Genomic DNA, 12,847 nt, shown 5'->3' with positions numbered 1-12,847 from the left:
ATGTCCTTGTTAAGTCTTGTTTCTCAGTTTCAATAGTTTTAATGTAACTGAGGTGTGTGTGATTTCTTGATTGTGTGCTGTAAAGGAGGAAAAGGGTCAAAAATTAAAATAACCTCTACATCACATGATGTTAACTTTTGTAAAATAGATATTCTTTCTACAGACTGCTGTATCTTCAAATTAAATTTATTCATTTCACTGGTTACACTGACTCATATAATCTTGATTAATTTTGTGCACATGATGGGACAGTAGATCCTACAAACACATGGCTACCAGTCACGTGTTGCATGGAGAGAAAAAAAAACCATACATCCATAGCTGCCATCCATGGTGATGAAATGTACCTGGGCAGGTACCTGATTAACCCTTGGCGTGGCGCAACCTGTCCAACAGGTTTGTAGGTGAACCAAAACAAACACTGCATCAACTCCCTTCTTAAACAACTAAAAAGTTGTTTAAGAAGTTTCAATGGTCTCAAAAGCCCTGAAACCATGTATTTGAATCCATACTTTCCAGGAAATACATTGCTACTTGCTGTGTGAATATTTCAAGATTCTCAGATGCACTCCACTCAGAAAGCCAAACAATCTGACTGAAGAGCAGCATTCCTTCACAAAGGGGACCATACAATGGCGTTTCAGCCCCTCCCCCACAGTAGGCCAGTCAACTATTAAAAGGTGGAGAACAAAGCCACTCTTATTCCTTTGCGATGTGCCCTGTTAGGATAGCAGTTCTGCCTTTCTACAAGGACCAAAAACTTCCTGTCTGGCTGTACACTGTGCAAAAAAAAAAAAAAATCTACTAAACCAACAACAGTCAGACTATCTTAATGTGCTTGCTTAAAACAACCTTTTGCATTCAATCCTAAAGAGAGAACTACAAGAAAAACCTGTATGAATGAGTCTAGCGTACACTGGTGGGAGTCATGGGAAACACTGATTGTTCTGCATAAAAACTTCAGTTCAACATGCATACCTGATACTTAGCAGTATTCACTGCATTATTTTGTTAACATGTCCACCTATGCTACTTCTTGTAGGCCCACTCACCCAATTTTCTCTCACTTTGTACTTAATATTATTTTTTATTAATTTTAGTTTCTCATTTATTTATTTTTTTCATCAATTTATATTATAAACTATATGTGTACTGGTAATATTGTGATTTCCCTTTCTACACATTGAAGCACCTGCAATGGAATTTGCCCTGGGGAATAATAAAGTATTTCTGGTTCTGTTTTTACTAGTTTCTACTATGGAAATGCTGACCTCTAGTGAAAAGTGAGCGCCATTAGTGTGAGTATCCTACAAACATCACTGTTTGTATGGTAAACTGTACTTAACCATTGTTTGCATGAAAGTGAATTGCACAGCCTTATGATTTCAGTGCCTGAAAAACTTCAAGGAAATTTGGAATGAAATGGTTAAACTTCATCATCATTATTTCATGAACGAATGAGGCTGGGTTAACCTGTTTGGGCCCCAGAGAAAAGCAAATACTTCTCCCATTCTTGTGTGTGTACTGGATTTGTATCCTGGTGCTATTCAAACAAATTTCACACAGAATACAAGACTTGACTAAACTATAGACCCAGAAACTAACAAGCTGATTGTGACCCATGGCTTGAATGTGACCTGTTCTGAGGTATGCTTTGTGTGTTTCCGGTTTATTTAGCGATATGGCACAATGTTAACTATATAAGGCCTTAAAACTACATTGTGACTCAAACTCCCCCTGAAAGAAACAATGACAATATTTTTAAAAAACTGTGCAGGACCTTAAGTAGTTGATATTTTACGTTGGTAACACAAATTTAATAGTAAAATTATGTACAGTGAACTGAAGCCTTTGTGATTCTTAACCAACACTTGAATAGTACTTACTGACATAATGGATTAAAACTATTAATTATCCATTGTGTTCCTATTATATTTCATTATTAAGCTACTTACCACCCTGATTTTTTTTTTTTTAAGATGTGGTCTTGCCCTGTTGCCAGCTTTTCCTTTGGCCACTGAGTTTCTTTCTGTTAAAATGTTAAGAGAATAAATATGCAGGTAGATCAGAGGAGTTACACATCCACACAGCTGGCAGAACAGGACTGCACTTTTAGTTATGTTGGTCGTCCTACTCATTTTAAAGAGACAGACTAGTGATAATGTCGGGGTAAGACAGTTGAGTGATCTGGATGTTCATTCATTCATAAAAAAAATGTAGGTTGATCTGTACAGAAAAGTTCATGCAAAGGCAATATAAAGTACTTTATGGTGAAAGAAACACAAACCAAAGTTTCCACTGGTGAGTTTTTCGGTGCTCAAAAATAGATGTCGGCATATAATTTAAAGGCACGTGTTGGTGAGAAAGCAAAGTAAAAAAAAACAAAACAAAACATAAAATGAAAGTTTCTAGTTCGTTTTCGCTCTCGCTCAGTGCCCGCTTTTGTGGGATGAGCCTCGCTTAATGCTGACGTCAGACGCGGATATCGCGCAGCTGCTGGCCTGACTTGGAAAAGTTTTTGACAATCCCCAAGAATCGGTCAGGCCTCGGGACGCACGCGGACATCGAGGTACACACGGGATTTGGAACCAACGATCGGCTCGCGCAGTGCGAAGATGAACGCGGTCGCCCAGGTAACGACTGGCAGTGGGAGGGAGAGCCATTAATGGCAAGGCGACAACTTTTTTTTTTATTATTAATTCAGCGTTTCAGCCTCCTAAAGGTCTCTCTGTCCCTCTCCCCTCAGAAAGTGATTACTTCAGGGTTCACTCTTGACTTCGGGCCCCTCAAAGAGCCTCTGGCTTTTATCCGTTTGCTGGAATGGGTGAGTTTTTCCAACTTTTTAGCATACGGCTAACGGCGGGGTGTGTGTTACAGGACATGTGCTGCAAATTGATTGCGTTGTTTGTCTTGTGATCGGTCTTACGCCCGAGAAAGATCATCCTCTTTAAGCTGACACCGTTTCAAATAAGGCATGCACAGCAGTTCTTGGGTCGATGGACAGTTTATGGCCTGCCCTGAAAAAGTACACATATACAACACGAGTCAAAAGTTTGAACACTTTCACGTTGAAGGAAACAAGTATGGGTTTTTTTTAATTGGACCTTCATTTTACCAGGTAAAATATTTGAGAACTACTTCTCATTTACAAACATGAGCTGGCCATGTTTGTGTCGAATGTGTCGAAACTGGTATGCGTTTAGACATTTGACTTGTTATGTGTGTAGCAAGTAACAAGAAAGAACATGGCTTGGACTGACATAACAAATATCAACAATAATACACCTTTCACTATGAGGACATTAACTCTGGTGTGTGCTTCCACTTTTGGATCAAAACACTACTCTTAGTTTTAGTTTTTTTGGTTTTAAATGTGAAGCTGTGATGCGTTTATGAAGCGCTGTGCACACATTGGCAGTGATAGTATCTTGTGGAGAACAAGGACTTCCTCACAAAAGCATGTTGCGGAAGACCAAATGGAAATGTGTGTAGATGTATGACTAAATGCAGCACTCTGCCCCTCCTGTCTTTGGCTTGGTCTGTGGTTTCAGCTGTTCTCCATATTTGCATTTGCTACAACTGGAGGTTACAGTGGCAGAACCAGCATCAATGTCATGTGCCAAGGCCGTGAGAATCAAGAAATACATGCTGACTTCAACTACCCATTCAGGTGTGTGTGTGTGTGTGTGCGTGTGAGAGAGAGAGAGAGAGAGAGAGAGAGGGAGAAAACACAATCTGCACAGCTAGTACAATTTTAGGATAACTAAAATTATTCTGTCTCTGTTTACACAGGTTAATGCAGCATCCGTACGCAGTTCTTGATTGCGACAAAAACCAGACTGCCACTGTAACGTACTACCTGACAGGAGACCATGCATCCTCTGCACAGTTTTTTGTCTGCATTGGAGTGTTGGCCTTTCTTTATAGCACTGCCACACTAGTCCTCTACTTGGGATACCAGCATTTGTACAGTCAGACTAGCCGCGGCCCCCTTGTGGTATGTTTGCCTGAATTCTCCATATTTCTGAGTTGTTTTGGTGAAGTGTTTTTTTTTTTATTTATTTTATTTTTTTTACCAAATTCTCCTCTCTATCTGTAAATAGCGCAGATATAGAATAAGATAAAATAACATTGCGCAATTCAGAAAATTTGTATTGCACACGTGACAATTTCACTTTGGTGTTTTCTAAACATGAATGTAAATGGATCTAGTTTCATCCACAGAGACATTGCTTATGTTTTGTCCCTTGTGTGTTAATTTAACATCTGACATCAGCTACTGGATTTCAGAGAGTCCACTTCAGACTGGAATCCAAAGGGAGGTCAGAGAAAGTGCATTTAACAGAGCTGTGTAAATGACACAGTTGGAGGGTGTGGTTTTAAAGCAACCAAGGAACAGAAAACTTTAAGTAACCTCTGTCTCTTTGCTTTTCTATTAGGACCTGTTGGTGACTGCAGCCATGGCCTTCATGTGGTTGGCCTCCTCCTCTGCTTGGGCTAAAGGATTATCTGATGTGAAGTGGGCCACCAGTCCTTCAACCATTTTGTCAGTTATTAGTTTTTGCAAGGATAGCAAAAACAAATGCTCCTCCGGTGCGTTGCCTCACATGGGTCGTCTACATGCCTCTGTGGTAAGTTGCATGCAAATTTTTCTTTTTAAGGGTTTTCGCAACCAAAGCCTGGAAATTTTGACTCATTTTATTCTTTGGCAGATTTTTGGTTATCTCAACCTCATCCTATGGGGCGGCAACTGCTGGTTCATTTTCAAGGAAACACCTTTCCACAAATCAGCCAACCCGCCTGCGCATGGGGAGGGTGATGTTAGGCCATCATAACTGCACAGGTTCTTCATTTTAAAATCCGTCTAACACGTTAGTTCTTGTGGTACTAATTGTTTAAAAGAAATATTGTAGGAAATAAGATGGATATTCTTGAACCCAATAGCAATTTTTTTTTAACATACTAATTACACATTTGGGGCTGTGTTATTAAGAAGCTATTTTTAAGTTTAGCTAATGATAAATAGCAAAGCTTGTTATTAACAGCTGATTACTTAGCAGCATTGCTGAGAACTTTGACTATCATTGTATTTACAAACCAAGAGATTATATTAGATCCTCTGAGAAACTCTGCTTATTGCTACTCCAACCGGTATTGAGATAGGTGGTTAGCATGCTAACTTTAGTAGAAGGAAAGAAGCGCTAGATAGTGCCCGAAGAGGCAGCTTTTTGACAGTGAGATAATGAAGCTTGATGCTAGACTTGCAATGTTTCTCCTAGACTGGTAAGTAAACAACTATTAATTGCTGTTAATTGCTATGCAGCAGCAAAAATGTACAAATACCTGCTTTAACTTGAATTTTCCAGACTGAAATGAAAACAAGAAATTATCAGTCAAAAATATTATTGGTGTTGATGTCTAGTTTGCATGCTTCAAAATTTTACATCCAAATATCTGAAAGGAAGGGTTCTTTTCTTATATGCTATTCCAGATGTGGACGGTATGCCTCAATATTGGTTCTATGTTACATACCACTTTTGCCATCAACTATTTCTTGGCAGGGAGGAAAAACTCAGGACTATGTAGTGTAGGAATTACCAAACACCGAATTAGTTTAAAATACTTGAACTGCATTTTTTATAAAAAATAAAGAAATAAAAATATTTTTAAGTCCAAACTGAGCACCAAATAGAATTTAAGTCTAATCCTAAAGCTACACATTTAATTTAGAAAAATCATTCACTTGCCAATTGAGATTATTTATAATGGGTAAAAGCAAATTGTGTTTTCTTTCACCTTGTCATATCAGTATGTTGTTAGGATGAAATAGTAAGATTAGCTTATTGCCGAGTAATATGTTGAATGCGGTGCATATTTGTGTTCACAGCATGCCTTTTTTCTTAACTATTCTATTTTCTTTGTAAAATTTATATTTTTCCTGAAAGTTAAGTTTTTGTTTTGTTAGTCCTACAAGTTTCTAATTTTGAAGTTAAGGACAATAACCCATTGTTCTACCACAATTGAATATTACTGTTCTATAAATTCTATACATTTCAGCTAGTTTGTACTGTTTTTTTCATAAATAATTGACTAATCTCAAATGTTAGACATTTACTCCATATGTTTTTATTTAGCTGTTACTTGGCTTTACCTCCTTGTACTCTTTTAAGTGAAGACAGTCTTTGTTATGGCTTTGCATGTTTTGCAGTCCTAGTTAGATCTGCTGCTGTTTTTGATAAAAGTTTTAACAGATGAGACTGCAAATCCTATCAATCTGCAGAAACATACTGAATGGAAATTATGTGCAGTGCATCATTAAAATGAAACTTACATTTGTTTGTTTGTTTTTGGTTTTTTTTTTTTTGGGGGGGGGGGTGAAATTACTTACAGCACATATATAGCACTAAATGTATTGATAAGACAGATGTTGAGATATCTTTCGTGTGTACACACCTTATAGGGGATACAAAAGGTGAAGAGATGTGTATGTTTTACTCATTTTGTTGGAATAATATAATACAGTTTGACACTCACTAGGTGGCATACATTCTGCCTCTTCCAAGAATAGTTACTATTACTATACTACTATTGACTATATATATTGACAATAATTGCATCCACATTATTCATATAAAATGATTTATTGCTTCCTTACAGATGTTTCTCAAAATAAGTATATACACTTACCTGGTGTACCGGAACCCTCCAATCTATTTGGGGGCTCCCAAATAATAACCTATCTAGTCTGCAGCTGTCAATAATGAGGCAGACATGAATAAATGCTTTTTCTTATTTGAATAAGTAAAAGTGAGTTCAGCCACCAGTGATTGGCCCTTAATACAGGTACGGTATTATTAATCTGTCAGTAGGTGGGTTGTGATGGGAGGTCCACAGCACTCAGGTGGACTGTGGTTCTGTGTGCCAACGCGCTGTGTTGTCCGTTTGATTTGTTTCCTTGAAGCCCCGCCCCGCCCAGGCCGAGGAGGGCGGAGCTCCCCCAGCTCAGCCCTGACACATGTCGGTCTGCCGCGGCCGCGCGCTTCCGGACGCGGATGTGATGCGCGTGAACTGACGGTATCACCTCGCGAACGCTCAAAAGCAGCAATGGCCGCACTGAATCGGCGAAATCCTATTCTCGACGATTTTGTCGGTTTAAACTGGAGTTGTTGGGCGGATAGGGTGAGCGTTTTCCCATCTGACGGTGAGTCTCGGTCTGTGGCCCTGCTGGGGTCTCCATCCTGTCCTGGTTTCGGTGTTCAGTGATTTATTTGTTGTGAAATCTACACTGAGCGGCATAAAGCGCGACCCAAACAAAAGACCCACTGGGTCCTAGTGCAGGGCTGGTTTGCTAACAGCCTTAACTTACACACATTTCAAAAGTCATATTTCTTTAAACGCGTAGTAATGTGGGGATAAAACCCTGTTTAGTAAACACACGGCGGAGGGCTCACCTGCTGACAGGTACGATCACTGTGTCAGCCCTGTCACTGAAACAACAACAACAACAACAACAACACTACTTAAGAGGGATTTACAGCAGCAAAGCAGGCATTAGTAACGGCTGGACCAGACACCAAAAGAGGAAATTTGAAAAAGCTCTGACTTTTGAATTCGTGTGTCAACCCTGATGGAATCGATGATGATGATGATAGACATGTTACGGTTTTGTCTCAGTTAAGGAACGGTCCCATCCCAACATCTCATGCTGAGCATCTTTATCTTTCCTGCAGCTGGATCTAGTGATGAAGACAGCAGCATGTGTGGGGGGAACCAATCAGAGACCATGACCCTCAGGAAAGAAGGTGAGGGCTCAATAACACTGGCCATTTTCATCATTATTCCACACAGACCTGAGAAATGTCAAAAAAAAAAAAAAAAAAAAAAAAAAATATATATATATATATATATATATATATATATATATATATATATATATTATATATCTAATTCAAAACCCTTCAAAACCCTTTTCTGTTTTCCCCTCTATAGACATGCACATCTATGGTCACTGCCCTGCACATGATGATTTCTATTTGGTGGTGTGCAGCCACTGTGGCCAGGTGGTTAAGCCTGGAGCCTTTGAAAAGCACTGTGTGAGGCGTCATGGTTCGCTCACTAAGATGTGTGGCCAGTCATCTACTTTGGCACCTCAGCAGAGACCTCGACCTGGCCAGCCTTCTCCAAACCTGTCCTCATCCAGAGAAAGGCCAAAGGGTGGCATGCATCATGAGGATAGAGCCCCCTCCTCAGCGGCAATACCTGTCCACCAGGACAGGCTTAGTAAGGCTCAGAGGGAGGCAGTAAGGTACTGTTTAAAATTGTTCACCTTTTAATAGATAACGATTAATTTTGCTTTGGATAAATTCAGTATCTGTCTGTCAATCGATAGATTGATCTACTCAATCTATGATGATCTACTGATCTATCTATGATCTACTCAACTTGATAGCTTGTATTCACCTTTTAACACTTTGCCTCCTATTTATTTCTTTTTAATTGCACATGTAGGGATCATAATGTATGTTAGAATCATCATAATTATTGGCAAAATTACTTAATCTGTATACAAGTTAAAAACATCACTGACCCAAGTGGACACGCGTGGACACACCCATGTTCACATACGTTTAACATACAGAACTGATCCATGTTAGAAGCTGTTGTTTTTATTCTGTCAAAGTACAGGAACACAACAGAATTTTGTCCCCTCCTGTATATAAATAAGTCAGTGAACCTCTCTTACTACCTCTTCAGTTTGCCTCCAGTGGAGAAGTTCCCACAGGAGAACCCTCTGCACCCACACCACTCCCCGTCCATGCCTCGCCAAAGGGTTCCTCCATTGCACTCAGGTCCCTTGCCCCCCGGCAACTGTCCAGCCTCAACCCCCATGTCAGAGAGACACACTATGCAGAAGTCTACAGCTGGACAGTTCAATGAGTCTCGCACACCTTTACAGGGACCTAGAACTTACAGCCGGATTAATAAAAACATAGACAGTAAGTCTGCTGTTTAAATCACTTGTGTTGTGACTCAATGGCTCAACATTTCTGTTGAATAAACTATGTTGTAAACTGCCTTATTTGCATTCTAAAAAAACAAGCATATGGAGAATTGTTCCTAATTATTTTGTATGGAGAAATGAACATGTTTGTCTGTAATCTCACCAGCAGCATGGCTCATCCTGCTGTTACCCACTGACTACTGTGTGCTTTTTTTTTCCCCCATAGAGAAAGAATGTGACATGAACAAACACTGTAGAGCTCTGGATCCAGAAAGGAAGAAGATGAGCAGCCAGGAGCTTACATGCAATGTAAACTCACAGTGCCTTTTCCTTTGACTTAATACTGTTACCATTATCTTTATTGTTGCCCAATATGAACAAAGATTAACGATTGGTCTCCATTTGTTGTGCAATACCAAAACCAGGACGGTTTTATCAATTGTTTAGGATGGGATGTTGCTGTTCTTTCTACACAGACTGATTCCATCCACCAGCAGCAGAAAGCAGTGAGAAGGATTAAGACCTTTGATCAGGTGGCAGCAGGTCGAGATATGGAGCAGCTTCTTGTCAAATTAAAAGACAAAGAGCAACATGGAACAGCAATGGAAGAAAAAATTACAACTCAGGCTAACAGATACAACTTCAATAGCAACTGCCACATTCTCAGGTATGGGGTAAAATGTATTCATTCAAATATCTCTAACCATCAAAATTGGGATCAACTGCATAATTTGTGTTTGCATCTTGTTACCTTCTAACAGGACCAGGGATCCAAAAGAAACCTTTCTAGAGGAGGAAGGTGACAGTACTGTGGAAGTGGAGATACAGCCTCCCTATCCCTTCAATCAGAGCCTGCTGTCAAGTGAAGAAAGTGAAGATGATGAGCAGGAGGAGGCTGCAGACCTGCCTGCCTCAACCTCGCATCCCAAACCTCTAGGGGTGAGTGGGGAAACATATGCAAGCATAGGATCAGCCTGAAAATGGCAACTTGTGTCATAAGCCCATTTCAGAAATGCTTAAAAATAGACTCGCTGTCTGTAAATAAAATCGTCTGTTCTGTAGCTATGCACTTTTGGATGCCGTACATTGGGTTGCAGCATCTTTACCTTTGATCGCCGTTTTCATCACCTGCAATTTGCCCTCAGTGCCATGTTGGAGCACCATGTCAGCACACACTTGTGGAAGTGAGTACCATTAAACAATGACACCTATTTATATTCAACAAGGTGGAGAAAAGAATCACTGAGACATTTAGGAAATGTAACAACAGAAAACTGTTGTTTAACCTGGTTTCTTCTTTGAAGAAAAGTATTGCTTGAGGTAATTAATTAGAAGAGTATCCAGAGGTTGCACTAGACTTTTCATTGTCTGTCATTTTGACGGACAGGTAAAAAAAAAATTGTGATAATCTATTTTTATCTGTCATTTTAATTTTTGTTTTTAATTATGATAAAGACATAGTCAGTAGCATTTAATTTTCATTCATTTGTTTTTAATGCAAATCCGATTAGAACAAACTAAATGATGCACTTATAAAGGCATGAGAGAAAACATTCATCATTTCAACACCACATTTCCCTGCAGTGACAACTGTGGCCACTAAAAACACCAACTGTGTGTTTTACAAAATTAAATACTTGCAATTAAAATATGAACAAACTTCGCAAGAAATCAGCTGAATTTAACTCAGTTCACCTGCTGCGGCCTGAACTTAGTCTCATTCACACTTTCCTCCTGTTGCGCATGGAGTGAAAAAGGGTGCCTGTGAGTGCGTAATCAAATGCGTCAGGTGAAGTTGCTGCAGAGGCGGATTGTCATTAAATTTTGTACCTTTACCTCGGACAGACGACTTCTCAAGCTGTTTTGATATTGTTCTGAAGTAATTGCAACCCGTCAAAATGACAGATGGTCTTGAGATTTGTCCGTCAAATATTCAAAAAATCCATCAATGATGGAGAATTCTCGGTTAGCACAACCCCTGAGAGCATCATAGTTTTACTAACTAAGTGGCAACTCTTGGGGGAATATAAATATCATCTTGTTTTGCCTGTGAATTGAAAGATGGTGCCATCCTGGTTTGCATTGACTCAATTAAGCATGGTAATATTTCTACAGCTCAAGATCAAGTCTGGCTAATTATGTCTTTAGCATTTACAGCTGATCCAGAAGAACCACATCAGAGAAAGTTGAACTAGCTAGTGGGTTTTTCATTCTCATATTTTTCCCTTTAACTCATAGGAAAATGCCTCAAGTATCATCAGGTCTCAGGTCTTGTCATGCCACAATACCACCAACTGTGAGGACTGTGGCAAGGGCCCCTCAGTCCACTAGTTCTACCTCACTGGGACAACCGGAAACCAAAAGCAGTCAGCACAACTCTCAGAGTACCAAAGCGCCTTCTTCCACGTCCTCTGGTCAGTGGAGCAACACTGTCAGGCAATCGGGCAAGGCTCAGCTTAAGGCGCGGGCGCTTATGCAAGATGTAAGTGCAGCACTGAAAGCCACCAGACTGCCACACAACAGTGAGGACAAATCCTCCAGACATGTCATGCATCCCCTCCTCCGTGAGACGGGCAAACCACACATGTCCCCCTCTCAAGGACCAGCCACAGTTACCTTCTCACAAGGAAAGAAGCCATGTCATCCCCTTCCACGGCAGCCCTCAGAGAAACGCGTGTCAGGTTCAGCTGCACCAACCCACTGCTCCCCTTGCAGCAGAGTGAGGCCCCCAGCAATTCAGCAGATGGTGGTGGGTCTTGGTCACAAGGGTCATGGCCAAAAGCGCAAAGGCAGCGACAAGTCTCCGCTCCTCAGTGCTTCAGTATCTAGAACCTCCAAGTGTAAGCGTCTGTCCTCTCCCTCCCGCTCAAACCTCCTCGCCTGGAAGGGGGACGGTATTGGGGCTTGTCTGGGCAAAAGATCCAACTCCTAAATAGTTGCTCTGCATGCAATAGGCTGCAAACGGTCAGTATTTGTTTTAGTCCTGTAAGCCTAAAAATTCAGGTCTGTAGTACGAGTGTATGAATATGTATTGAGATTGTGTGTTGATGTGTGCGTGTCTGTCTGTCCACATTTATTTATGCACAGACATCAGCAATAAATATTACTGTTTGTTTGTTTGTTTGTTTTTTTTTTTTCCCCAAAATGTCTCCTTTTCTACTTGACTAAAAGTCTCAGTTTATTACCCGTTAAAGAGAAGAAAAATACCTCAAGCTACTCATGCTGCTAAAATGAAGTTAATTCATGACAAAAAAAAATAAAAACCCTCTAATCACCATATCCTTGTCTTATTGTTTTACTTTGTGTCTCTACTGAAGAAGCATTAAAATATGCAGCTTTGCTCAATTCAGTTTTTTTTTTCCATATTGTTTCACTTTTTTTCATACACCAAATGGTAAAATTTGTATCTGGTCAGAGTTTGTTCCATTTGCTAACACAATTCACAATCCCACTGCTTCTCTGATTTAATATTATACCCAGTATTTAATTGTGTTCGTTTACATTACTATGCAAAAGGTTTCGGTTAAGTAGAATGATTTCAAAAACATAAGGGTTAATAGATTATTTTCCATCAATAAAGTGGATCAGCAGAAGAAAACTATAAGCTTTAGATTTAGATTTATTCTATTTTTTTCAAGCGTTGTTTACAAAAATGTTTCACAACTGCCAAAAATTTTAGCACAGTACTGCATATGTGCATAGTTTGAACTGAGCAAAAGTCAATCAACATTACACTCTGCTTTTATGGCTTCATTAATTATCAAAGCCATAATCGAATTTCACCACTAGATGGTGATAAATCCTTAATTGCACTCCTCCCATGGGCAGCAATTCCACCCAGTTACA

The 12,847-nt window shown here is 39.8% G+C and overlaps 2 protein-coding genes across 2 annotated transcripts; both read left to right on the top strand.

The window, feature by feature from the left end:
* The first annotated feature begins 2,476 nt into the window (after positions 1-2,476).
* Positions 2,477-6,332, top strand: sypl2b (synaptophysin-like 2b). Its single transcript, XM_029506393.1, has 6 exons — positions 2,477-2,633; positions 2,747-2,824; positions 3,552-3,670; positions 3,793-3,997; positions 4,440-4,631; positions 4,713-6,332. Exons 1-6 carry the CDS (start codon positions 2,616-2,618, stop codon positions 4,833-4,835), a joined length of 735 nt encoding a protein of 244 aa, XP_029362253.1. The 5' UTR covers positions 2,477-2,615; the 3' UTR covers positions 4,836-6,332.
* A 419-nt stretch (positions 6,333-6,751) lies between these two features.
* atxn7l2b (ataxin 7-like 2b) lies at positions 6,752-12,178 on the top strand. Its single transcript, XM_029506777.1, has 9 exons — positions 6,752-7,201; positions 7,731-7,802; positions 7,990-8,305; positions 8,755-8,996; positions 9,228-9,310; positions 9,478-9,668; positions 9,763-9,940; positions 10,064-10,185; positions 11,240-12,178. The coding sequence occupies exons 1-9, from the start codon at positions 6,880-6,882 to the stop codon at positions 11,931-11,933; spliced, it is 2,220 nt and encodes a 739-aa protein (XP_029362637.1). The 5' UTR covers positions 6,752-6,879; the 3' UTR covers positions 11,934-12,178.
* The last annotated feature ends 669 nt before the right edge of the window (positions 12,179-12,847 follow it).

The sequence above is a fragment of the Echeneis naucrates genome, chromosome 7 (assembly GCF_900963305.1).
Source record: "Echeneis naucrates chromosome 7, fEcheNa1.1, whole genome shotgun sequence".
NCBI classification, from domain to species: Eukaryota; Metazoa; Chordata; class Actinopteri; order Carangiformes; family Echeneidae; genus Echeneis; species Echeneis naucrates.
The sequence above is the reverse complement of the archived record's forward strand: the minus strand, read 5'-3'. Positions and strand labels throughout refer to the sequence as shown.